Consider the following 26,410-nt stretch of genomic DNA (forward strand, 5'->3'; position numbering starts at 1 on the left):
CATTTAAGGAACCGGTGACTCCTGGCGGCCTCACTATTAAGGCAAAGGAAGAAGGAGACTGGCCATTCTACAACCCGGGCACTAGCTGCTCCTCCAAAGCCGTGGACACAGCGTTTGAGGGTTAGGAGGGACTGGTCATACGAAGGTAAGACTTCCCTCATCCCTCAAGAAGAGGCAGAACCTACTACCTCCTGAGCTGAGAGAGGGACCACAGGAGCTGGGACAGAGGTGGTCTCAGAAGCTAGAGGGAGAAAGGACAGGCTGAAAGAGATCATGGTGGGGGTGGGCGGGGGGGATAAAGTTTAGCCTTGAACTGCCTGGTTCAGCACAGGGCTTTGGGATCCCCTGAAAGGGCACTGGACTGGGAGTCAGGAGGCCAGGATTCTAGTCTGAGTGACCTTGGACAAGTTCTGACTCTTAGACATCAGTTTCCTCCTATACAAAGCAGGGGTTTAGAAACTGCCATGCTGGTTAGCTGAAATACCATGTGGCTATTAACAAGAAGGAGGAAGGAAACTATGAACTGATATGGAGAGACCTCCAAGATGTATGAAATGGAAAAGGAAGGGGCTGAACAGTCTGTATAATAGGCTACCTTACATGTAAAAAAAAAGTGGGGGGGGGGGGGACAAGGACAAAGACATTCCTATTTTCATGAAGGAGCCTAGAGACCACCAGTGCTTACCTGTTGGGGGAGGGTTGTGAGACGGGGGGCTCAAGATGGAAGGGCGCTTCTTCATGAAGATGTTTATATTGTTTTTTGACTATGTGATTGAAGTACCAATTTTTAAAAAAAAAAATGTATGAAATCAACTCTGTCCTTACTACGTCGCAAATGAAAGAGCTGGAATGATGAGCTGTCATCTGTCTTGGCCTTCCACCTGGGCCAGGGGCCCCAAGGCCCAGGGAGAAATCCACAGCTTCCTTCCAAGGCCGCTCCAGGGTGGCTTAGTCAGGAAGTTCCCTCTTAGATCTGACTTCATTCCTCCTGATGAAACCTCCAGCCCTGCCTCCCTAGTTCCATGTAGCTGTCCATCGGTATCCTCAGTGCCTCTGGGCCTTCCTTGGTTTGCAGGATAAACCTAAGCCCTACATCCTCTCCTCCCAGAACCTGGAATGGTTTGGGATTACTCAGTGGAGGACAAGCCCATTGGTCCTTGTAGCCAGGCTGGGAAAGTGAGATACAAAGGGGAGAAGATAGAGGCCAGACAGAAAAGGCGTATTGCCTCTCACCCCCTGTGCCCTCCTGCCCCTCTACACACACACACACACACACACACACACACACAACATCTGTGAATCCCCCTCCTACTCCCTTCCTTGTCCTTCATGGCCTCATCCTCTGCCTGTCCTCCCAGGTGAGTGCCCACGCCTGCTGTCACCATGACAACCATTCACAATCAGATGATGGAGGAGCACATGTCCATGGAGTTCTCCAGCTCCTCCACCCACGTGCAGACCTTCTCCAAGACAACCAAGATTGTGGGAGGCAAGTGGAATGGGGGCCGGGGGGATTGGGAAGGGGCAGGCTTTCTTCCTCCACATCCACCCCCTGGGTGGCCTCAGTATTTGCCATACCAAGAGCAACCCTCTCCCAACCTGTGCTTCTAATCTGTGCCTTGATAAAGCCTCAGCCAGTCCTATGTTCACCCACAGATCAGCTCTCCAGGGAAACAGCTTACAAAAAATCAATCTCGTGGCTGTGTGTGAGTGACTGATGAACTCTTAATTACTTGAGGAGATCAGAGCCATAGGCAAACACATGCATCCCTGATGGTAGAATTTCAGCATGGAGGGAGTTAGGGAGGCAGCCACCTTATCTACATATGAGTAATGCTGACCCTGTTCCACTTAAGAGATAGAAGGCTTTGAGCTGCCATCCGAGAGAGGACAAACAGCTAAACAAGTGACCTAAGCTTCCAGGCTCTCAGCCCTTGGGGACCAGACCTGGGAAGGGCAGATCCAAGGAAAAGCTGAGAAATGGTCTCAGACCAAAACAGATTGTTTTAGTCATGTCTCTAGAGAAAAGTGATTAAGAAATGGCCAGGGGCCAGGATATTGAATCCCCATCCTCTCAGCCATTGCCCCTCCCGCAAAGTCCTGGACAGGCCGTCCTTCAGAGTCCTCTGCGCACAGAGGTCAAAGCCAGATAAACATGCTACACCACCCCCTCCTGGTCAATGACGCAGAGCAAAGAGGAGACAAGGACTTGAGGGCAGAAGTTGCAAGTTCAAGTGATGATAGCAGGGATTATCAGCACTGGCTGGAGTTAGAGTCATCTTAGTGTGGGAGAGGAGTAAAAAACATAGCAATACCTGAGCCTCACCCAACTGTTAAACCAGGTGTTTGTTTTTAAAACTCTCAGAGATTCTAATATGTGGCCAGAGTTTAAAACCACTGACCCTCAGGGTCCAGGCAGGGAACATAAATGCATGAAAGAGACTGAGGTCAACTCAAGAGGACATACCCCGTCAAAAAGGGCAGCCATATTTACCTCCCACTAGTTGTTACCATATGGAAATACAAGAATCCAGAAATCTGAACTTTTATGTGAAATCTCACAATTTTTAGATATAGGGCTACTTTTTGTTTAAACGTTGTGGAGGTCAAATAAGACATGTACGGACTGGGTGCAGCCTGCACACTGCTCGTTCGAGACCTCTGACACCAGTGAACAGCAGGCGACAGGGCTCCTTAACACATTTTTCTCTCCTCAGTCGTTCAGGTTGGTGGGAATAATACAGGCACCTCCTTCACCGGGTCACTATGAGGATTAAATAAAATAATCTCTGAAATGTGCTTAGCACAGATCCTGACAAGGAAAGGGGACCGTGATTCAGAGCAATTGTCATTAACTCACTAAGCCAACAAGAGTTTGTGTAGTTTATATTGAAAAAACGTTTTTGTTTCCCAGATGTAAAATTATATTACCACATTGAATATGCTCTTTCAGATGGTGAGATTCCCATACGTAGTCCCACTGGACTGGGAATGTCTCCTGTCCCTCAGTCAGGAATCACTACTCCACGGCAATGAATGCTGAACCACAGGAGAGCAGGGGGAAGGCCCACAGCAGAGCTCAGCTAAGCTACCAGGCCTCCCAAGCGGGAGCAAGCCCAACCCCTCCTCATGCTACTGGGGGACCAGGACTTCCAGGAGACAAGCACAAAAGATTAAGAAATTCCCAAAAGAGAAATCTCCTTTAAAAAAAATAAAAAATTAGTACTCAGGAGGTGGCCCAAAAAATGGTGATTGGCCATTGAGGGATGGGAGAGAATTGGCTCCCCCTAGAGGTTGAAATGTGCCACAATACAATGACTCCAGGCTCTAAGGGCCTGCTTTCTTGGTAAAAGCTGGTCTGCTGGCACTGGCCTAACGTATCCCACCATCCCCTCAAAAAAAAGGCCAGTTCTCTAAGACCAGCCTGAGCTCTGCCTGGAGCTCATTCTGACCTCTCTCCTGCTACCACAGAGGAAGTCATGACTAAGTCGTCGTCGTCAAGCACTGTCCAGTTCTTCAGTTTGGTGACTCGGAGTTCCAACATCCCTGAGGGCGAGAGCATCCCTGAGTTCGTGGAGAAGCCTCAGCCGGTCACCGCGCCTGAGGGTACGTTGACCCCATCCCATGTCTTCCCATGCTCCTAGGTGCTTCCCTTTCTTTCCCATAACCCCAGCCACCCCACCGCCACCATCAACACCACCGTCTCCAACATGCAAACACTGTCAGAGCCAGGCCAAGGCTCCTTCTCCTGCCTGGGCTGGAGCAAGACCCCTGGGAGGAGGCAGGGAGCAGGCAGCAGGTGCAGCCTGGAGGCTACCAGGTGAACATGCGTCCTGTGCCCACTGCAGGGGATAAAGCTGTGTTCCGAGCCCAGGTGCAGGGCAACCCCAAACCGAACATTTCCTGGAAGAGGGAAAGTGGCATCCCCATCAAGGAGTCTGCCAAGATGTTCTACGACAGCATTAACAAGGAGCACGTGCTGAAGGTGCGGGGCCCAGCCTGAGATCCAGTGACCCAGGAGGCCAGAGGGAGGGGCTTTACTCCAGGGAGCCGTGGGTCCTCTCACCCACAAGACAGTCACAGCGAGACCCCAGGGAGATGGGGAAAGAGGCTGTCATTACCCTAGAGGAGGGTCAGGATAAGAGAGGCCAGTCAGGAGCTGGGGCCTTCCCAGAGTGAGCAGGGGACCAAACTGTAGGGGCAGGGCAAGGCAGAGCCAGAACAAAGGCAGAACCAGGAGGGGGCCAGCACAAATGGAAAAGAAGGAGTATTCCAAAGGGTGTGTGAGCCTAAAGGAACAGGAGCCCAAAGCTACCGGTGTGGCCAGAAAGGGGCAGGACCATCGTGAGTAGAGGGAGGCTGAGTGGAGGGATGGAGGGAGGGGCTGGTCATAGAATGGGAATGCGGGTAGGGTTCCTGGGCATTTCAGGAGAGTCTTCCAGAAGAGTCTTGCCAGGGGCTGATAATTCTTAGGTCTAACCAGCTTCTTCAACCTCTAGACTGGAGAGATGGATTCCTAGGAGACCTAGGCCTATAATTACTCCTGTCCCAACTGGTCCTGCCCCCAACTTCCAGTGTGAAAAGCAAAGAGCCTCGCTGCTCCCCCAGAAACCAAAGTTGGTTCCTTCTCCTCAGAAAGACCCAGAGTCCCCTATTCGCTGACCCTTGCACAAACTCATTCACTCAGCAAACCCTTTCTAAGAGCCCATTAGGCTGTAAATACCACGCTATAGGCCCAAGACAGTCTTACTCACCACTATTTCCTCAGGGGCTCAGCCCCTGGTACAGAGGAGTAATTATGTGTTAAAGAAAGGAGTACTTAGCCCTGTGCCAGAAGCTGCAGATAGAATTACAACCCAGAGGAAGTCTGTGTTCCAGGAGCTCACCACCAAGGGGGAGAGTCCATGCAGAATCAGGCTACAAACACAGACACTTACACTGACTGCTACCTCCAAATCATAGAGGCTGTTCAATCCTCTGCACATACACCCCCAACACTCAGCTCCTTCCCCAGCCCCCCGAATATGCCCTCCTTTCTTACAGAAAGTCTCCCTATGGTCCCCTCCCCAGTCCCTTACTAATGACCTGATTCTGATCCAGCTGGAGCCACTGACCTCGGATGACTCTGACAACTACAAGTGCATTGCAAGCAATGACCATGCAGATGCCATCTATACCGTGTCCTTGCTGGTGACAGAGGGTGAGCCAGCCGCCTCCTCCTCCTGGTCTTTCTCCTTAAGAACCAAATTCCCCTGTCTGACCCTGTCCCTCTCTCTGTCCTCAGGCCAAGAAAAAATGGATTTCAAAAAGATGTTGAAGAAGAGGTGAGACTGGAAGGCTCCTCACCCCAGGGTACTGTCCCCCCATCCTCCAGGCTAGAGCTTCTTGAAGGCCTTTCAACAGGGCTTTGATTTAATAGCCCTTGCTCCAAGAATCCATGGAGTGGGGAGGGGTATCTCAAGGTTAGGAGAAGCTCCCTCTATCTTCAGAGGGAGTTGCTGAGTCCAAACTCAGTCCCCACCTCCTCCCAGGGGTGCCCCTCCTCCCAAGAAGCAGCAGAAGAAAGTGACAGATGAGAAAGAGATGCTGGAGATTTTGGCCAACGTGCCTAAGAAGGACTTTGAGAAGGTCTGCATGGAGTACGGTTTCACTGACTTCCGGGGGCTGCTCAAGAAGCTCAAAGGGATGAAAAAAGTAGAGGTGGAGGTCAGTGCCTATCGGGGGGCAGGGGTCTGCAGGCTGGGCCTGGGTCTCACCGAAAGGGCTAGCACCTTTGTGTCTCCTGGCCTGCACACACATACTCAAAGGCATACTCTACAGCAAAAGCAGGAAAGGAACTCAAGTCACCTCCCTTCTACCTCTCCTCTCTTCACTCCCTAATATACTTGCATGGACTTGGAGTCAGACAGACCGAGGTTCAAATTCCAGTTCTATTGCCTTTTTAACTGGACATGGGCATCTCTCTGAACCTCAGTGTCCTCATCTACCAAATGAGAACTATACTTTCGCTTTTATTTGTTTTTGTGTTGTTTTCATTCATTTACTCGACCAACTTGTCATTATTACTCACCTACAATGGAATTAGAAAATCTGTGTAATGGGTCCAGGTCCATAGTAACAGTCCTGCAAATGGTTCTCACCTGGTTTACATCGTACTTGCTTCTCTCATCCCCTAGATAGCTTATCTGTCTTCCCCTAAATCCTCCAGTTGATCAGTGGCAGGAGTTGGGGGAAGCAAGCTATCTAATCAGTCTAGTCATTTCTCCCCAGACCCTTGAGGAGCTCCTCCAGGATTGAGGACACAAACGAGGCAGGCTTCAGGCACCCTTGACCCTGCCATTTTGTTATTCCAATCTCTCAGGCCATCCGGATTCTAAAGCCCCTGGAAGACATAGAGACCAAGATTGACACCACGGTGGTCTTTGAGTGCATCATGGAGCTGAAGGACCCCAATACCAAGATGACATGGGTCAAGGTGGGGAGCACCTAGTCAGGGCCCACCCTGCAATATCATTTCCTCTCTGTACCCCTCCCTTCTCATTTTCCATCAGCCATGTCCTTTCTTCCATCCCATCAAGAGGATGCCACCTGATGTGGTTAAAACTGGCTGGGAGCTGGGCTCTATTCTTAGCTGTTCTACCACTTTGTTGTTTAATTTGAGACATTTACTTTCCTCTATGCCTCAGTCTACCCATCTGAAAAGACTGGTTAGATGGTCCTGAAGGTCTCTGTGCCTCTAAGAGAAAGCATCAAATGAACTCATGCATAGTAAGAGTTCAGGCCTTAGGGAAGGCAGGGACCCTGGATCCCAATGAGCCAGAGGATGAGGCTACAGAGATCTTATGGGCCTCTGGGAGTGTTTTAGGCTCTTAAAGAGGTAGACATGGCAGTCTTCCAGTTCAGACTGGCCTTGGGAAATGGGGACCTCTGAAAGTCTCCTAAACTACTTCATCAACTTTTCTACCTGTTTCATGCGTCAGGGTACTGAACCACTGAGGATCCAGTACTCCCTGGGCAAGTATGATGTGAAGCAGGTGGGCACCAAGTACATGCTGGTTATTACCAACGTGAATATGAACGACGCAGGCATCTACAGCCTGTCTGTGGCTGACAAGCGGATGACTGCAGAGCTCAAAGTGCTGGGTATGAGTGTGGGCATCAGGGGGCACAAGGAGGACATGGTCGGGGTCGGGGAGAGGAATAGCCATGGATGGAGTCCATGGGGATATGGAAGAGAGGACTGTGGGGCTATGCAGGAAAGGGCTGCATGGGAATGGGAGACAAGTGGTGTAAGGGAGAGGACTATGCGATAATAAGTGCCATGGGCCAGTGTAGTATAGTGATTAAGAGTACAATCTCTGGAATTAGACTCTTGGGGTTCAAATCCCAGCTTCTGTCACTTAAGAGCTGTGTGATTTGGGCAAGTTATTTAACTTCTCTTTGCCTCCATTTCCCCATCTGTAAAAGGGGGAATCATAGTAGAATCTACCTGTGTGGGAATTGGATGCATTACTATATGCACATTGGCTAGAAGAGTTCCTGGCACATATCAAAAACTGCACAAGTGCTTTTTAAAATTGCTATTAAGATCCCTGGGGAGGAGATCATAAAAACACCATGAGAGGATTTACGAGCAGAATGAAAGGAAAGATACTTTCCCCAACTGTGGGCTACAGGAGGCCAATGACACCTCAGTCTCTATGCTTCCTTCACCATCCCACTGCTCAGGAGAGACCAGGGCTGCAGTCCAATGACTGGCCCTCCTACTTTTTGCTGCAGACGAGCCACTGAAGTTCTTGGGAGAGATGAAGCCAGTGAAGGTGACAGAGCGCCAGACAGCTGTATTTGAGATCCGCCTCTCCAAGAAAGTGCCCGACTTTGTGTGGAAGTTCAATGGGAAGGAGCTGAAGAGGGATGACAAGTATGAAATCTCAGTGTCTGAGGATGGTCTGACCCACACACTTAAGATTAAGGATGCCCGACTCAGTGACAGCGGCGAGTTCTCTGCCCAGGTCGGGGACCTGGTACAGAAGGCCCAGCTCACTATTGACCGTGAGTGATTGGGCCAGAGCTTGAGGGGTGGGATTTATGACACAGCAACTTCCATATGGGCAGTCATCCATCCATCCATCCATTCAACCATCCATCCGTTCATCCACCCACCCATCCACCCATCTCCTCTTTGCAAGGCCCTTTGATGGGCGCTAGAAACAGAGAGGGGTTGCCTCTCCACTAACTCCTAGTATAGTGGGAGAGGCACATGTGGAAATAGAATTAGAACACAAGTTCTCAAGCAAGGAGTCAAGATATATGAGGGTCTTATTGTCAGCTGGGAAATCATGGGCCAAGAAATTACTATATCACATATTACATATATTACAGCACATCACTCTTGACTATTCACATTTTTTTAATTGATTTTTTACAGAGAGGAAGAGAGAGGGAATAGAGAGTTAGAAACATCGATGAGAGAGAAACATCGATCAGCTGCCTCTTGAACACCCCCTACTGGGGATGTGCCCGCAACCAAGGTACATGCCCTTGACTGGAATCGAACCTGGGACCCTTGAGTCCGCAGGCCGACGCTCTATCCACTGAGCCAAACCGGTTTCGGCACTATTCACATTCTTGTAACTAGTTTGGAGAATTGTACCTGGTGATGATGGGTACACCAAGAAACATGTCGCACATGGAAACCACACCTGACACATGTGACATGGAATTATCATTACTGTGATGGAGGGAGACAAAGAAGCTGAAGGAGCCCAAAGAAAAGGCACCACCTGGCCATGTCAGAAAGAATGTGATGAGGTGATGGCCAAGCTTTACCAAGAAGAACAAAAAGTAGTTCAGCTTTCAGAGAAGGAGGGAGAGGAGGGGACATTCTCAGAAGAGGGAATAGTATGTGTAAAGACGCAGACAACGGAGAGACAATGCAGTTATCTTTGGGGTTACCAGGGGACATTTATCCCATTTTATATATGAGGAAACGGAGTCTCAGAGAATGAGTGCATTGCAGTCAGCTAGCAAGTAAACACACTCCACGTCACAAGTCCCTGTGCTTCCTGGGGCCAAAAAGATGATCAGGGCAGCAAGTAGCTGCAGAAGGAGATGTAGGTGGTTGGGGGCAGGTCCAAGTGTTTCTCTGTCTGCAGGCATCCCCATCAAGTTTGTGAGCACCCTCAAGAATGTACGTGTGAAAGAGAGGAGCCGTGCATGTCTTGAGTGTGAGCTGACATCCAAGAATGTGACACTGCGCTGGAAGAAGGATGGGCAGCTGCTGGAGCGCAGCACCAAGTACAGCATGAGCCATGAGGGCAAGCGAGCAGAGCTGATCATTGAGGATGCACAGCTCAGTGACGGTGGCGAGTACACCGTGGTCGCAATGCAGGATGGGGACCCCACTGAATACTGCAGTACTGCCACAGTCACCGTGGAGGGTACACACCCTGTCAGTCTGGATATGGATCAGCCCCCTATGACTCCAACCCTCCCCCAGACCATGATCAGTTTCTACCTCCCCACTCTGACCACCCCCATCTCCCACATTCTGACCTCCCAGGCTCTGAACATCTTCTACCTCCTAGATCCTGATCATCCCCTATCTCTTGAACTCTATCCAAAATCCCTTCACTTCATTCATCCTTTACTTCTAGTCTCTGACTATCCCCAGCAACCGTGATCATCCCACACCTCTTGATCCTGGCCAGCCCCCACTCACTAGCCTGGACCATTGCCCACTGACCCTTAACACCCTCAATTCCCAATGACCCTGGGCCTCCCACAGACCAGCAACACCACAACTAATCATCCCAACTCCACCAACCACCTGCATGCCCACCATCTATTCTCCTTCTTTGACTGAGCATCATCATAAGTCCCGCTGACCATTCTCGAACGATTGGCTACCCCCACCCCAACCCCATTAGTCATCTCCTAGTCTTCCTGGTGGCCATTTCCCAGTGCCACTGACCTTTTCCCAACTTCTCATCCAACTTGCTCCAATTCCCACACTGACCATTTCCCAATCGCCCATTGACCATTTCCAAACCTCCTGCTTGTCATAAATGATTTTGAAATACGCGGTACACCTGCCCCTTCCCAAAGCCTCCACTCCCTTTCTCCCTAGAGCGCCTGGCCTCCGTGAAGAGTGGAATGTCTGATGTGCATGCGGCCACAGGCAGCCCGGCTGAGCTGTGCGTAGTGCTGAACGATGAGAAGGTGGAGGGCGTGTGGCTGAAGGATGGCAAAGAGGTTGGAGCAGGGGCTAGGGAAGGGGACCATGGAGGAAGGGGTTCAGCGGGCACACACTCGCACTCACACCCACCCCTCACCCCCCAGATCACGGATTTGCCAGGCGTGCAGATCGTGAAGCAGGGTGCGGTGCATAAGCTCATCTTCCCCAATATGGGCCCAGAGCATGAGGGCAAGTACACGTTTCGGGCCAAGGGCGCTGAGAGTGAAGCCTCGGTATTCATCGCAGGTAAGGTCCCACTATAGACAAACCTCAACCACGCCTGCCCCGCCCACATGCTCTTCCTCCACCCCCTTGACTCCTCCCCCATCCCTACTGGGTGAGTCTTCCCTACCATCCGGCCCTGCAGATCCTCCTACTATCGACCCCTCCCTACTGGAGGCACTTGCTGCGCACCCAGTGACTGTGAAGGTGGGCCACACTGCAAACATCAAGGTGCCCTTCCGGGCAAAGCCACTGCCCAAAGTGACATGGTACAAGGATGGTGTGGAGGTGACGGAGGAGGAACGCGTATCCATGGAGCGCAGGGAAGACCAGGCGTTGCTCACCATTTCCAACTGCGTGCGTGAGGACAGCGGCCTTGTCCTGCTCAAGCTCAAGAATGACCATGGCTCAGCCACAGCCACTCTGCACCTCAACGTGCTGGGTAAGGGCAGGACCCTGGGTGGGCTGGGCTGAGGGCACCTGCGTCCAGTGCTCAGGGTAGGAGGCAGACTGGAGACAGAGTTGGAGTTTGGGTTGAGAATGGCAATAGAGTTCTGGCTTTGTAGCCAGAAGCCCCACTTCCTAACTAGGTGGCCTTGGGCAAGTCAATTAACCTTCCTAAGCCTCAGTTTCTCTGTGGAAGAGGGTGATTTTTTTTAAAGTATCTACTTCAAGTGAATAAAGCATGCAGCATAGTGCATAGCATATAATAGACCTTCAAATGTTACTTAAGTATTGTTATTGACTTGGAGATGAGGACATGGTTGGGAGTATGGTGGCAATGAGGTAAAAATGGTGGGATTTTAGGGATGGAAGTGAGGTTAGTTGGGGAGCGTATTAGAGTTGGGAGTGGGGTTGAGGATAAAAAGAGATTGGAGAAAAACTTGGAATAAGAGTGGGAATGGGATTTGAGATGGGTCAGAGCATAAGGTTGAGTAAAGAGATGAGAAGATGAACTCATATTCCACATGCAACACACAGACACCATTCCTACCTCCTCCTCCTGCATCTCTATCAAGCTGTGGGGTGGGAAGGTTTGGGTTTCGGTTCAATCCAATAGCAAAATTTAGCACCTCCTTTGTGTTCTCAGTCCTGAGGACACAGAGGTGAAGTATCCTCAGCAGTCCCTCAACCCAAAAGGGACAGATACTTGTAGACATGTAATTCTAACATGTCTAATACCAGAGAACACTGGAGTTCTGGAAGCTCAGAAGAGGGGGAGATCTTGTCTGGAAGGGGACAAGATGGGGGTCTGACAAGGCCCCTCAGGTCTTTAGCCCACCCACTCCGAGGCAGACAGGAGACTCAGGGGGGCAAGGATCAAATCTTTGGACAGGTCTTAGAAGGAGGGGCAGTGGACACAGGGAAGGGTGGGGGATCCAGAAAGTTCAGAATCTAGCTATGATTTAGTCTGGCTGGGCCACTGGCAAGTGGGATGAATCCCTTTGACCCTTTGCTCCAAAGCCCCATTCTGACGGCATCTTCTGTCCTCAGACCGTCCCAAGCCTCCGCAGGGCCGAGTGGAGTTCCTGGAGCTCTCGGGTAGTTGTGTGCACATGAAGTGGAAGGCCCCAAAGGACAATGGTGGGCGGCCTGTGACACAGTTCATAGTGGAGCGGAGGGCAGTCGGCAAGAAGTCCTGGATTAAAATAGGCGAAGTGGACAGCAAAGTCACCAAGTTCTCCACCAACAAAGTGGAAGAGGGAAAAGCCTACCAGTTTCGCATCCTGGCCGTCAATTCAGAAGGAGTGAGCGACCCTCTGGAGACAGATGAAGTGTTTGCAGGAAATCCTATTGGTCAGTGAGATAGCCCCAAGCTCAGTGGCACACTCAGGGTTCAGGATGGGGGCCTTTAGCCAGTGAGGAATGCTGGTCTGTGGGGAATTTCACAGGGTCATTTCTCTAGTCACCCATGAGACAGATGGATTCCAGAATAAGAGCCAAATATCCTGTGGGGCAGGAATTCTCAACTTTTCCCAGTCAGAGCACATGCACAACATACTCCTACGTATATTTCCAAAACTGTGCACAATTCCAGGGACCTGACTCCACTTGGTTTCTTCACTCCAGAAATCATCCCCAAGCCCAAGTGAGAGATGTTGCTTTAGGGATAACCTTAATCCATGCTAAGACTTTTTTCCAAAGAAAACCCTTGATAACATCAATATTTTAATTAAGATTACTACTTAATTACTTGCTACACTCCTTCCAACTGATCCCATGTCCCAACGTGTCAAGACAGTACCTTAAGAACTGGAGCAACCTGGCTGGGTAGCTCAGTTGGTTAGAGTGTCATTCCAATATGCCAAGGTGTGGGTTCAATCCCCGGTCAGGGCACATACAGAAGTCAACCAATAAATGCATAAATTGCATAAATAAGTGTAACAGCCTCTCTCTCTCTCTCTCTCTCTCTCTCTCTCTCTCTCTCTCTCACACACACACACACACACACACACACACACACACACACAAAATAAATTTTTAAAAACTGGGGCATTGGGGGTGACACATGTTGGAAGGTTTAAGTGGGTGATACTCAATCTTGGCTACACATTAGAATCACCAGAAGTCTTTTTAAAAATGCTGGTGCCTGGCCTCCACCCCAGGCCAATTAAATTAAACTCTCTGGAGGTAGGACCTAGACACTAGTTATTGGTGGTGTGTTTTTTGTTCTTTTGTTCTTCCCACTTCATATTAATGTGCAACCAGAGTTAAGAATCATGGGTTTAAGTTGAGTGTATGTTTTTAAGGAGGCAGCCAGAAGTCAGCATGGGGTGGGCAACTGTCAATGTGCTCCCTCTCCTAACCTCTGCCCTCTCTCCATCCCCTATAGAGCCCCCTGGTCTTGCCTCCCAGCCTCAAGTGACTGATGTGACCAAAGAGACCGTGACCATCACGTGGAATGCCCCCACCCAGGATGGGGGAGCCCCAGTGCTCGGCTACATTGTAGAACGGAGGAAGAAAGGCAGTAACCTGTGGGTGCCATTCAACAAGGACCCCATCCAGGGTGAGTTCCTGGAGACAGAGTCCCAGAAGGGACTAAGAGAGGCTTTGCTGGATAGACCATGACCCCTGTTGATCTGAACATACTCCCTTCCCCAACTCCTTTGGGGATTTTAATAGCATCCACGACCCCCTCTTCCTTGCCCTCTTATTGCGTGGACCTCCTGGCCTCATGACCACTCAAATTCCCATTTCAGGCACCAAATGCACAGTGGATGGTCTCCTGGAGGATACAGAATATGAATTCCGAGTTATAGCTGTGAATAAGGCAGGCCCCGGACAGCCCAGTATACCATCCAACTCAGTGGTGGCCAGAGACCCTGTCAGTGAGTTAGGGGCTGCCAGGCCCCAACACATAGTGGAATTAGCCTATTCACCGTGAAAAGAGGACTGCTTCTATGGGAAAGTGTAATGGGGTGGGGAGGGGGCAGTATCAAAGAGTCTTCACTTTCTGGGAGCTTCCAGCCTACCAGAGAGACAGAATTCAGACACATAAGAAAGCCAACAAATAAAGATTGAGAGCCAGAGACAATGAGGAGGCAGGTTGGGAAAAAAAAATTTTTATTAAACTCTGAGTATTTCTGGTATTACGTGAGGTAGTAGAAGCATGGTTGAGAATGGGGTAGTAGTGCTAGGTAGATGGTGGGAGAGTGTTGAATTTAGGAGTTGAGGTGGCGATACTGCATGTGAATGGATGTGGTGGAGATAGGTGGGTTAAAGGTTGGGGGGTTGCATATAGAGGGGTTGAATGTGTATAATATGTTGAATTTGGAGGATACTGACTTCAAGGGTGCAAGTGTTGAGTCAAGTGAGAGAATTGAACTTGGAGATTATTGAATATGCAAGGTCAGGTATTGAGGGTATTAATTGTGAGAGTGGAGATAGAAGTTGTGAAGTTAGTTTTCAGGGCTATTGAATGTGGGAACTGGCACGGGATTGAGTGAAAATGAGTTTGGGGGCTGACTGGATGCGTGTTGTGCCCCAGAACCCCCAGGCCTGGTGCAGGGCCTGCACGTTTCTGATTCCTCCAACTCCAGTATCTCCCTGGCCTGGCGGGAGCCTGCAGAGGGAGACCCACCCTCTGGCTACATCCTGGAGATGCGAGCTGAAGACTCCAAAGAGTGGTCCAAGTGCACAAAGATCCCCATCTCGGGCACCTGCTACACGGTGGGAGGCCTCACCGAGAGGCAGAAATACTTCTTCCGAATCCGGGCTGTGAATGAGGCTGGGGTTGGGGAGCCCGTGGAGCTGGATGAGGGGGTCCGTGCCATGCCACCACCAGGTGAGAGCACAGAGGGCCAGGGGTTTATCCTAGCTTCCAAACCTTCCTCGCTGGGACCTCATTCCACAGGGGAAAATTGGGTCATACTGTGATCAAGAAAAAGTCTTCCATACTTGCTGTGCCTGGACAGAGCCAGAGGTGATCCTAGGGGCTTCCCCACCAAAAAAATACCCCATTATGGGCCAAATAGTACCTACTGTGTGCCAAAGGAAGTGTGAGGGATAATGAAACAAATAAAACACTCGACCTGTTCTCAAGGGTTTTATATATGATTAGAGGAAGACAGATGAGAAAACAGATAAATGCTTTACAGTGATGCAGGGCTGTTAGATGTCTGTATGGCCTATGATGAGGGCATGAAGGAGGAGAGGTTGGGAAAGGCTTTGGAGGGGAGGCTTAAACTGAGTCTTCTGGAAAGCAAGATGCATGCCCCAATCTCTGTCTCCTCCATCTCAGCTGCCCCCAAATTTGACCTCAGTGCCCGGCTGAAGAGTCACATGGTGGTTCGTGCTGGGACAGCCCTCTGCATCCATGCCGCCTTCTCCGTGAGTCATTCCTGACCCTGGCCCCCGATGTCCACCACTTAACCAAGATAGCTGCTGTAGTTTTCGTAGTCTCTGCCTCTGCCCCTCGCCAGGCGCCTGACACCAGAGCCTGGCAGGAGACTCCTCAACATTGGGGGAGAACCTGCCCCCAAATACCACCTGGGTGACCCATGGTGCCATCTCCTGTCACCACCAGGGCTCACCACCTCCCAACGTGATCTGGCAGAAAGATGGCATCCCCACCAAAGGCAGGGAAACTATCACCAAGGGCAAAAACCACTCCCAGTTCCTCATCAACAGCACCAAGCGCTCCGACTCGGGGGTGTACCGCATCTTGCTCCAGAATGAGTTTGGAGAGGCACACTATGACATCCATGTACGAGTGGCAGGTATGACGGTGGCAGAGGCCTCGAGGAGCATCGCTGCACAGTCTCCAAAATGTAGCTCCCTCTGTGCTTGCTTTCCTACCACTACAATCATGCCTTCAGGAAGTGAAGGCTTCTCTGGTGCCACAAAGTAAGGCTTTATCTGCCTCTGCCTTAAGGGGGAGGGCTGTTGCCACTTTTTCTCACTGTCCTGAAGCTCCAAGGGCACTGAACTAGGACCAAGCCCTTGTTTCAGCTTCTGCTGCCATATCTGGTGAGCTTCAGAACATATGTAGAGAAGGTTCAGAAAAACAGAGCAGAGAATGGGTGAAAATGAGTTTGGGGGCTGACTGGATGCGTGTTGTGCCCCAGAACCCCCAGGCCTGGTGCAGGGCCTGCACGTTTCTGATTCCTCCAACTCCAGTATCTCCCTGGCCAGGCAGGAGGTACAGAGGAAGATAATCCATTAAAAACTGGGGTGGCCCTGACCAGTGTGGCCCAGTTGGTTCAGTGTCGTATCCATGCACTGAGAGGTCACCAGGTCATTTCGGGTCAGGGCACATGCCCAGGGTGCGGGCTGGGTCCCCAGTAGGGAGAGTGCAGGAAGCAGTCAACGGATGGTTCTCTCTAATCATTGATGTTTCTATCTCTCTCTCCCTTTCTCCCTCTAAAATCAATAAAAACGTGTGTTTTTTTAAAAGACTCAATTTGTAAGACAAGTCAGTTATTTAAAAAATAAAAGTTTAGAGAGTGCTGGAAGCTTACATAAAGCCTTAAACCCCTAAGGGCTGATGGACCCTCTGACTATTCCAGATTTTCCACGGCCACCCACAAACCTACGGCTGTTTGAGGAGGTTCCCAACACGGTGACTCTGAACTGGAACCACAGCCCTGATGTGCAGGAGGACGGTGAGGCCCACTACGTCATCTTGAAACGGGATGCGAGCACCGCCACCTGGTTCACAGCAGCAGAGCGCGTCTTCAGCAACAAGTACACCGTGACCGGGTTGCTCCCTGGCAGGAAGTACTACTTCCGAGTGTTGGCTCGGAACGAAATCGGTGACAGTGATCCCCTGGACTCCAAGGACACTTGGCTCGTCAACAAGGACAAGAGTGAGTCAGGGTGTTTAGGGGTTCAGGTTATGCCTGAGATCCCTTGATGCAAGAGGGTACCAAGGATTTAAGGTAAAATCAGAGAACCATTGAGGTGGGAGTGGGAACATTGGGAAGCTGGGCAGAGCAATAAAGGTCAGGAAGCCTAGGGGAGAAGCCACCTTTGGGGTTCACTGAGGAGTGAGACTAAGATGGAGGTGGGGAGATACCCTTGGGGGACAGTATTGGGCCAGAGGGAGGGGCGGGGTGTAGTGCTAAGAGTGGTCCTGAGACCAGGGGCTGAAGGCAGTGAGGACTAGGAAGGGTCTCCAAGGAGCAGGGAGTGGGCATGAAGTCCAGCAACTGTGGAGGGAAGGGGTTAAGCGGGGGGACAGTGTCAGGAAATGTGAAATGCAGGACTATATAGGAGAGAGCTGAGATCATGGAGGCTGGGAGGACACTGAGGAAAGCTTGGAGGGGGAATTAAAAGCAGGATAACACCTCAGTTCTGGGAAGCTGGTGGCTAGAAAGAAGACTAGGACTCCAGGGTCTGGAAAGTATAAAACCCTGAAATGGTAAGGTGGGTGGGAGGGTGGTGGTAGGAGAACTTTAGGAAGCAATAAAAAGTCAGTCCCCAGAGTTGGTGGCATCTGGGAATCTAACCCAGGTCATCAAAATTCCATGTGATGGGTCTCAAGGGCACCTTCTGAGCTGGTAGGGACCTGGAGATGCTCACAGCCTCTGCATTCCATCCTCGCAGTCGAAGACCTGAGCGCCAAGCTAAAGCCATATGAGAAGAAGGACTGGCGCCATGCGCCACGCTTCCTGACTCCGCTCAAGCCCCACACGGTGCTGCGTGGCCAGGACTGCACCATGACCTGTGCCTTCCTTGGGAACCCCCAGCCCACTGTGACCCTCTACAAGGGTGACGTTAACATCACAGCCAACTCCAAGTTCTGGTACAACTCCACCAGCGGGGTATGCACAATTGTCATCCCTACCTGCACACTCAAGGACAGCGGCGAGTACAGCGTGCTGGTGGAGAACGAGCTGGGCAAGGACCACAGCAGCTGCAAACTCACCGTCTATGGTGAGAGTGCTGCGGGAAGAGCCGGGGTGGGGTGGGCATGGGAAACGGGTTGTTTCCCATCTGGGGCAGAGGCACAAAATGGCAGTCCTGGGGGTTGCTGACTCTCTTCATATGGCTGGCATTGTTTTGTATTTAATCTGCCATCGGGTGGTTAAACGTGGGCCATATTTGGTACCACTCTCCACCCTCAATGTCATTTGTTATGTGCCTGGCCCCTGCAGATGTGAGAGTTGGCAAACCCTCCGGCGACTGTAGTTGGCAACCCTTGGTAGGCCTAGACTTGCCTTGAAAAAGACACTGACCCCCCAATCACAGTCTCTCTGGCAGAGTCATGGAAAGAATCTTTAGGTTACAAATGTTTGCAAGTGATTCAAGATTGAAAACTACTGGTCTTGGATAAGGGGAAATGGGATGCACAAATGAGGAGAGGGCTAAAGGGAACCTAGTGGATGCTCACACTCTGCATGTATGTGCCACATTTCTGCTCGTGTGTGCACATGTAGGGGAAATATTTTATGCCTTCCAACACAGTCTACTGTCTTCACAGCTACACAGCTAGTAGCATGAACTAAATGCAAAGCTGACCTTCCTTGTTCCCTCCTACTTAACTTCCTAGCCTTCCCATGATCCTCTCAATAAAATCCCAAACAACAAGGCCCCACCCTGCCCACAACTACCTCTCCGAGCTACATCCACTGCCGCTCCCTGAACTCTCCAAGACATTCCATTGATGTCCACGGTCTCCCTAGTTATAGACCTGTTTCATCCTGTTATAGATGCCCTTCCTGGGGGAAAGGACCTTGTCCTGTTGCTCTGTCTCTCAAGTCAGCTAAATGCCTGCCACACTGAGGTGATGCCTTCGGAGTGGCTGCTGAACTATGTGACAGAACTAGACCAGGGAAGGCACTGTGGGAGATATCTAGATTTCATACCAGAGCTGGAGAGAGATCCCTGACAACTCAATTCTGGTTGTTAAACACATGGGCCAGGGCCCTGGCTCCACCACTGACCAGACGCGTGACCTTGGCAAGCCATTCTGTGCCCATTTTCTCATCTACTTCTTAGGGCTGTTGTGAGGCTTAAGTGAGATAGTGCATGGAAGTGCCTGGCACAGTGCCTGACAAATATTAAGTGCTGAATAACTGGCAGCTCTTGGCTACACACACTCAGCTGACCTTGGGAGACTAGAACTGGGGCCCAGCCCCAGGGAAGAATTGAGGGCCCCAGGCAGTTCCTGCATAGTAACCAGCTATGTGGAGTTTCCCTTAACCCTGGCATCACTAAACTAACAAACACTTGCCTTGCTGTTTCAGACAAAGATGACAAAACAATTCTAGCATCAGTCACGGAGAGCCTGCAGAAGAAATCGAAGTACCTTATGTGAGCTCCATCCCAGTCCCGGCATCAGGATGTTGTGATGTGGGTCCTCTTGGCCTGTCCTCTATATGGCCCCAGTGAGGGAAACCCAGTTTGCTCTCTGGTGCTTGTCAATGTAAACATTCAATGACGGGATGGGACAATAAACTGAGCAAGCTCACCCTTTCCTGTCTCTGAGGGTGGTGTACAGTTGGTGTACAGCAGGGACCCAGGAGATGGAAGTGGAAGAGGAATGGGGATTCACACAACCCAGACTGCGGAGAGCTTGGTCCAAACCCACCCACATAGAGAGTGACCAGCCCCCGCTTGACTGGGCCTTTGCCTTCCCCTCCTCCGTAGCCACACTGCACCCTCCCCTCCTCTCCTGGCATGGGTGGGCAAGTCTTGCCTGATTCATCCTTCTCCTCATCCTGTTCCCTCCCATTTCTTTACATCATGTAGGTCTGTCATCAAAGTTCTGGGGTTTGAAGGGCCTCGGGACCTTGCCTCTTTAGTGCCCAGGGTTCCCAATGTTGAGAACTAGAGCATCTCAGAACTAGAAAGAATTAGTCATCCAGCTCTAGGTTTCAAACTTGTTTTTGCAGTGGAATCCTTCCCTTTAAAAAAAAAAAAAAAAAAAGGATAGGGGTCTTTGAGCCTCCCTCCTTTACTTATTCTTTTGCTATCTCCCACCAGAGATTTCTGTAAAAACCCTTTTTTGAAAATCACTGATTCATTCAATACCCACAAGGGACCTGCATTGCCTTCTGTCATATCCCCATAACTATACAACCCCTCTACTATTCAAAACCACCCAAGGCTTCCCTTTCAAATTCTGGGTCAGAGCACTGCCCATTAAGATGCAAATGTCCCTGGAGTATGGGAGAAACATAATTCTACCAGGGCTTCACGTCAAAAGTATGAATGACCCAGTCTAATCCCATTCCTCCAAGCTGTTCAACTGAGCCCTGGGTCTAAGAAGAGAGAAGATGGTTGAAGGGAATCTGGATCGTTTGGAGCAGGCAGCAGGCCTGGGGTGAGGCAGGGAGGAGGTGGGCAGCAGGAGGACACTGGGTAACTAAGGACCACCAAAGGTGCTGGCTGGGCACCCATGCACAGGCAAGTGCCTCAGGACAAATTTGGACAGAGGCAAATTCTACCCATCCCCCATCCTCCTGAACTACATTCTCACCCACACATGTGACTAGGGAAGTGAGACCCACTCCAACCAGCAGTGTTACCAGAGCCAGGGAACCAGCCTGGCGCCAAGATGCACTGGCCAGTACTGTGACCCAGACTATGAGGACATCCAGGGCCCCTGGCTCTATGCCCCCACACCCTCCTCTCCAGGATAGGCAAGCGCCACACAGACAGACAAGCAGGGCAGCCAGCGGCCCTTGGTTTTTATTTTTGTTTTTTCATATGAACAGTAAAGGATGGAGTTGTCTCATCCTTGCTCACCTTGCATTGAATGTGCCTTGGGTCTTATGACCCTAGAGTGTCATTGGAGCCCCCCTCCTCGTGCTCCCAGTGCAGGAGTGGTAGGAAGAAAGAACTTGGGGGGTGTTTTGGGGGACTCCCAGCTCTCCAAGCCAGGCTCAGTATCCCTTCAGCAGCTCCCTGAGGCCTCTCCCTATAAGACATTGACAGACAGCAGAACAGAGACAGATGGCAGAGAAAGACACAGGCTGGGAGACAAATTGCACACACACAGACGCACACAGGCTGGCCCCTTCCTTTGGCATGGTTCACCCTAGCCCTGGGGATAGGGTCTGAGGGTGGTGATGGGGCCTGAGCTCTGGGCTGGCCTTTGAGAGAGATGGGACCAACTTGAATCCTTGATACCCCAAGCTCCCAGGCCAATGAATCCCCTCTCTTGCCTACTTGGTCAGGCACTTTCCTACCCACCACACAGAGATTGCGATTGTTCAAGTAACAAGGATAAGTGAGGGAAAGGGAGACTCCACTCCATCCAATCTTCCCAACTAGGGGCCTTTGAAAGGGGCTTCAAGCCTTAGCACAGATTTCTCCCCTCCCCCTCAACTCTACATAGATCAGAAAGAGTGAGAGTGGGTGAGCCAGACTCTTCCATCTAGTAGAAGTGCGGGGAGGTCAAGAAGCTGAGCACCATCACCCTCCAGAGGGGTTTTGACAATCCCAATGGGGTAGAGGTGGGGAGACGTCTACTTCTGGCTCCAGCAAGGAATATCGGTCTGCCTCTTTTTAGCTCTCAGCATTGTCCTCGACCACCAGCTTTGCTAGAGATCCTTTCCTGCTCACCCCATCAAACTCGTACATTTTCCAGGTGGTACCTGCTGCCTCAGTCTGAAACTGCAGCCATCCGGAACCAACTCTTGCAGGTTCCCAGGTTCTGGACCCCAGTCCCAGGAGAGGACAGGTGACCCAGACCCTAGCCCTTGGGGTATCAGTTGGCCTTGCTCAGTCTGTAGTCTTCCACTGGCTCCCGGTTCTCAACAGCTGACAGGGCAATGAGCATCTGGGCAGCATAGTAGGTGGACATGATGAGTGCCCGCGCGTAGGGCACGGGGAAGCAGAACTTGTTGACAGCGATGGTCACGTCAGAGATGATAAAGAGCACTGCACCACTGCCAGCCGCCAGCTCAGTCCAGCGCCAGGCCGCCCCGACCAGCCGCAGCCCTGCTATAGCCCGCCAGCCCATGAAGCTGATAAGGGCCACGTAGGCCCCCACCAAGTAGGTGAAGGGACCTGAGAGGCCCGGGTAGAGGAAGGCATAGAACAGGCCCGACATCACTGCCATCACCAGACCTGTCCGAAGAGCCAATGGCCGCATGCCGAAGGCTGAGGCGTAGAGCATGTGGGTCACAGCAAACATCAGTAGACCTGGGAGTGAGAGAATGAGGCGCTGCTGAGGGCAGGCTTAGGTGAGTGATGAGTACACGGGCGGGGTGGGAATGGAGTATTTGGGGTAACCCAAGAGCTCTGTTTTGGGAGGAACAGAGGTGGGAAGGAATCCACAAAGGTAAAGACCCCAACTCCCCTGAGGAACTCCAGAACTGACCACTAGATCACCAGCCAGGTCATCCTCCAACAGGGGCCCCACAGTTACTGGTCTCAAAACCCCTCAGATTCCCCATATTCTTGTTCCAAAGCTCCCAAATCCTTAGCCCTGTAGGACTCTCTAGCCCCCAACCCCAGGATTCCTCCCAGGTAGCTACTGCAGCAACTGACCGTGTACAAAGTAGCCCTGGTCCTGCCAGATGAGGAAGGCATCACCTAGGGTGGAGAAGATGAGCCCTACAAAGATGCGTGTGGCACTGGGGTGGGCCAGCAGGAATCCTAGGCCATGGGCCAGAAGGAAGAGCCAGAGGCAGAAGACGGGCAGGCACTTGATGAGGGCGCTGACCCACGACGGGCTGGACGAGGGCAGCCAGAGCACAAAATACACGCAGGTGGCCTTGAAGAAGGGCACCAGCTTGGGCCCCTCACTCTTCACCTGGAGGACATAGGACAAGGCAGCACTCAGAGCTCGGGAGTTCAGAGCCAGCCCAGACATTCACCCCAGAGACAGGCCCACCTCCCAAGTATGGAGGATTGACACACACACACAAACCAGTTTGGCCTGCCCCAACCAGCCAGCAGAATGTGAACAAGCCCATCACTACCCTGAGGCTTCATTCATTAGGAAGGGGAAGGGCTCCACTATTCCTGCTGGCCATATCCATTGCTGACCCTGGGGCAGGGCCAGAGGGATAATGTCCTCTCCTGCAGCCCAAACGCTTCACCCTTCCTGCCTCCCTCCTTGTCCCTCCCCAAAGCCCCTTTAGCTCCTCTCTGCCAACATCAGCCCTCAGCTGTCTGGAGTGCAGTCAACAGAAAACCACAGAGACACCTGGCCAACTGGCCAACTCATGATCCTCAGCAGCGGGGCCAGGGCACAGGCTTAGGGCCTTGGTGCAACACCAGGTGAGTGCCAGGGATGAGTGATGTGGTACACTGCCAACCACCCCAGGCCCCACGGGCTCTCTCCTCAGCCAGTCTGCTCCTCAGCCTCCACTCCAACTGCTCCAGTGTAAAGGTAACCATCATGGGCAAGGTGAGGAGCTAGGGATACGGGCTAGAGCAGTGGTCGGCAAACTCAGTCAACAGAGCCAAATATCAACAGTGCAACGATTGAAATTTCTTTTGAGAGCCAAAAACCGACTTCTGCGCATGGGCCACGAAGTTTCAATCGCACTGTACGTACGCACCCGCATGTGGTATTTTGTGGAAGAGCCACACTCAAGGGGTCAAAGAGCCACATGAGGCTCGCGAGCCGCAGTTTGCCGACCACTGGGCTAGAGAAATGGACCCAGGAGTTGGGAGCAAAACTGCCCCTGAAACACCTGCAATTTCAGGGACCTGGAGGTTGGAGGGAGAGAGGGTGTCAGTCTCATTTCCCAGAGAACACAATTCAAGGCACATCAGAAAGAGAGACAGGAAGGGGGTGGGGGTTCTCTGTCCAGCTTTTGATCTGAAGCCAGCAGACAGGCTGGGAGGACATGGGGAACTATGAGGGGGAAGTTAGAGCAGCTGACTTGGACTCAGCCGGACTGGGGAGGGAGGGCAGCTAAAGAAAGATTGTGTCCAAGGTCACTGCAGGCACTCTCTAAGTTTGTTCCAAAGCTCCACAATCCTTGGGAGGAGATGGGGAACAAGCTCTGAGATATCCTGAAGATGTGATCCCCTGAAACTCCTTTCCTTGAGCTTCTGGTACAAGGTCTCTAAGAGCTATTCAGGGCAGCTGAGGTGCCCTGTACACCCACATTCTGCCCAAAGTGACTGTGCCCCTGTCTGGGTGAGCTGTCCAGCACAGGGCTCAGGGGACACACTCAGTTTCCAGATCACCACTTATACCTGGGGACTGACCAGACTGATGAAGGAGGTTGGGAAGAGGAAGATGGGTGGGTCCAGGGTCTAAGACTGCCATTACTCTGCGAGGGTGAGAACAGGAAGACAAGATGACTAAGTCCCTTCCTCTGGATATCCCCCCCAACTAGGCTGGGCTGGGCAGGGCAGGGCAGGGCAGGGCAGGGCAGGGCAGAGCAGGAGACTGAAGGAGACAGATGAACAGCCCCCACTGAACCCAGATCTTCCCAGCATCCACCAGCCAGCCCCTGAAAGCAGCAACATCTGCTCCAAACCCCTCCCCCAACCCCATATTTTCTAGAAGAAATAGCCAGTAGTAGCCGGGGAGACTTTGACAGTCGTAAAGAACCCAGCATTAGAGAAAATATGGGGAAAGGGTTAGAGTTGAGAAAGTCGGAACAGGAAGAGGTGTCAATAGATAATGACCCCTCTTCCTGCTGCGTCTTATCCACGAAGCTTTGACTCAGGTGCGTCCCCTCCCCGACCCAGACTTGTTGATAAAATGAGGAAGGGGAGGAAAGGGACAGGATTCCCCGGAGGACCCAGTCACCCTCCTGCCCTCCCTCGCCCTCTCCCACGCATCCCCGTAGTCTGCCCACGCAAAAGCCAGCAGCAAGCGCCTGCCCCCTTCCTCGTCCACGGCAGCACTCCCGCCGACCCGTGCCAGACACGCAGAAATCAACAGAGTCACGCTTCCGAGTCACGTGCCCACTGTGTCCCTCCCAGACGCGGAGGGGCGGGGGGCGCGCGGAGGAAGGGCGCCGCGGGCCTGGGAAGCCGGGAGGCCCTGACAGCGCCCGCCTCCGGCCGGGGGGACCTCCGCTGCGGGACCCCTCCCCTTCCTCGGCCCCTGGGGGCTCTGGCCCGCCGCAGTGCAGTCCCCGGGCCGGTGGGCTCCGGCCGCGCAGAACGCTGGCTCGCTCGCTGGCTCGTTCACTCACCACGGTGACCGGGGACACCATGGCGGAGACGGCGGCTGCCGGCACCGGCTCCGGGCTGCAGGGATAAAGACGCGCCTGGGGGCCAGGTGAGGAGGCGGCGGGGTGACGGACAATACCTCCCGCGCTCCGGGCGCCGGGGGTTCTGTCTGCGATCCCCGCGACGTCACCGCGGACTGAGCCAATGGCGTGGCTGGAGTGGGGGGGGCGGGGCTAGGCTGCTAACAACCCCTCCGCCCCCCGCCCCAGTCCCCAAGGGCTTTTGCTCCCGGGAGTTGGCGGAGGGGAGGAGGGGGGAAAGGGGGGAGGCCAGACCTCCAGGGAAAGCAAAGCCAAAGCATCCCTGAACTAGACGTAACCCCAGTTCTTGGGTGAGGACCGAGCTTGTGTGAGACACAAACATTCCTCTCCCGGACACACACGGCTACCCACATGTTCTCATAATCCGGGGATAAAGGAAAAGGACAGGTTCCCCTCAGCCTTTCAACAGGCAGTCCACGTGGCTACAGTTAAACCCACAGCCTTTACTGTGTACAAACACACATCCAGATGGACACACAGTGGTCAGCAGACATGCACCTTTCAACACGAAAAGAGGCACATAAATAGGTACACAGCAGCCCATAGACCACAGTCCTGCCATATACACATGCAACTACAGAATCACAGTTGCCCTTAGGCACCAAGCAATCACATAGACACAAAACCAACAGCCGCAGGTTGACACACATCCTTCATCTTAGAACAGAGAACACATACATAGCAGGCTGCACACAGCCATAAAACAACTGTACTACACATAAGAACACTCCAGAAGTGACGGATGGACAGGCAAACCTGAGCATACTTATGGACCCACGTGAGTGGGAACTAATTTTGCCAAAAATACAACTTAAGCAGATTTAATGTTGATATTACACAGTCCACGGGTACACAGGCACATTTGAGACTGTGTTCAGAATCATGGGAATTACATGGGTGACTTGATAGGCAGTCACGTGAAATGGGATCTCGTCCCAGTTTTGTCACTTCATCTGTGTGATTGGGTGAATCATTTCCTCTCGCATTCTTTGATTTCCTCATATGCGAGTGGATGATCTCTAAGGTTCCTTCCAAGCCCAACTTGTGCAGGATAGTGTACTAGCAAGGGTTCAGAAGAGGCCTCTCCAAGTATGCCACTTTGGAATGTGGATTATTTTGAGCTGAGGGCAATAAAGACCCTGCAGGCTCAGGAGGAACTTTAACCTCTCCCTTAATGAATGTAAATTAGGGGCCTTGCCCATAAAAGAGTTATTGCCAGAAATACCTTTTCATGGTCTATCTGTAGGACAGGACAAACTTTTAATTCCTAAACATCTGCTCTTCTTATCATCCTATAATGACCTCTTGAAGC

At 51.8% G+C, this 26,410-nt stretch overlaps 2 protein-coding genes across 2 annotated transcripts; one reads left to right on the forward strand and one right to left on the reverse strand.

Annotated features, from left to right (window-relative positions):
• Positions 1-42: 42 nt before the first annotated feature.
• Positions 43-19,542, forward strand: IGSF22 (immunoglobulin superfamily member 22). The gene is made up of 23 exons (XM_079787465.1): positions 43-145; positions 1,359-1,489; positions 3,472-3,606; positions 3,849-3,985; positions 5,101-5,200; positions 5,285-5,324; positions 5,532-5,706; positions 6,362-6,475; positions 6,981-7,143; positions 7,780-8,052; positions 9,156-9,440; positions 10,130-10,254; positions 10,342-10,483; positions 10,605-10,901; positions 11,954-12,256; positions 13,293-13,466; positions 13,660-13,788; positions 14,448-14,744; positions 15,201-15,289; positions 15,486-15,678; positions 16,468-16,767; positions 17,507-17,836; positions 19,150-19,542. The coding sequence occupies exons 2-23, from the start codon at positions 1,384-1,386 to the stop codon at positions 19,218-19,220; spliced, it is 3,978 nt and encodes a 1,325-aa protein (XP_079643591.1). The 5' UTR covers positions 43-145; positions 1,359-1,383; the 3' UTR covers positions 19,221-19,542.
• Positions 19,543-19,966: 424 nt separating this feature from the next.
• TMEM86A (transmembrane protein 86A) lies at positions 19,967-25,173 on the reverse strand. The gene is made up of 3 exons (XM_079787960.1): positions 25,021-25,173; positions 22,403-22,667; positions 19,967-22,054 (listed from the first exon to the last, which is right to left on the reverse strand). The coding sequence occupies exons 1-3, from the start codon at positions 25,039-25,041 to the stop codon at positions 21,618-21,620; spliced, it is 723 nt and encodes a 240-aa protein (XP_079644086.1). The 5' UTR covers positions 25,042-25,173; the 3' UTR covers positions 19,967-21,617.
• Positions 25,174-26,410: the final 1,237 nt, after the last annotated feature.

The sequence above is a fragment of the Cnephaeus nilssonii genome (assembly GCF_951640355.1).
Source record: "Cnephaeus nilssonii genome assembly, chromosome: 13".
In the NCBI taxonomy this organism is placed as follows: Eukaryota; Metazoa; Chordata; class Mammalia; order Chiroptera; family Vespertilionidae; genus Cnephaeus; species Cnephaeus nilssonii.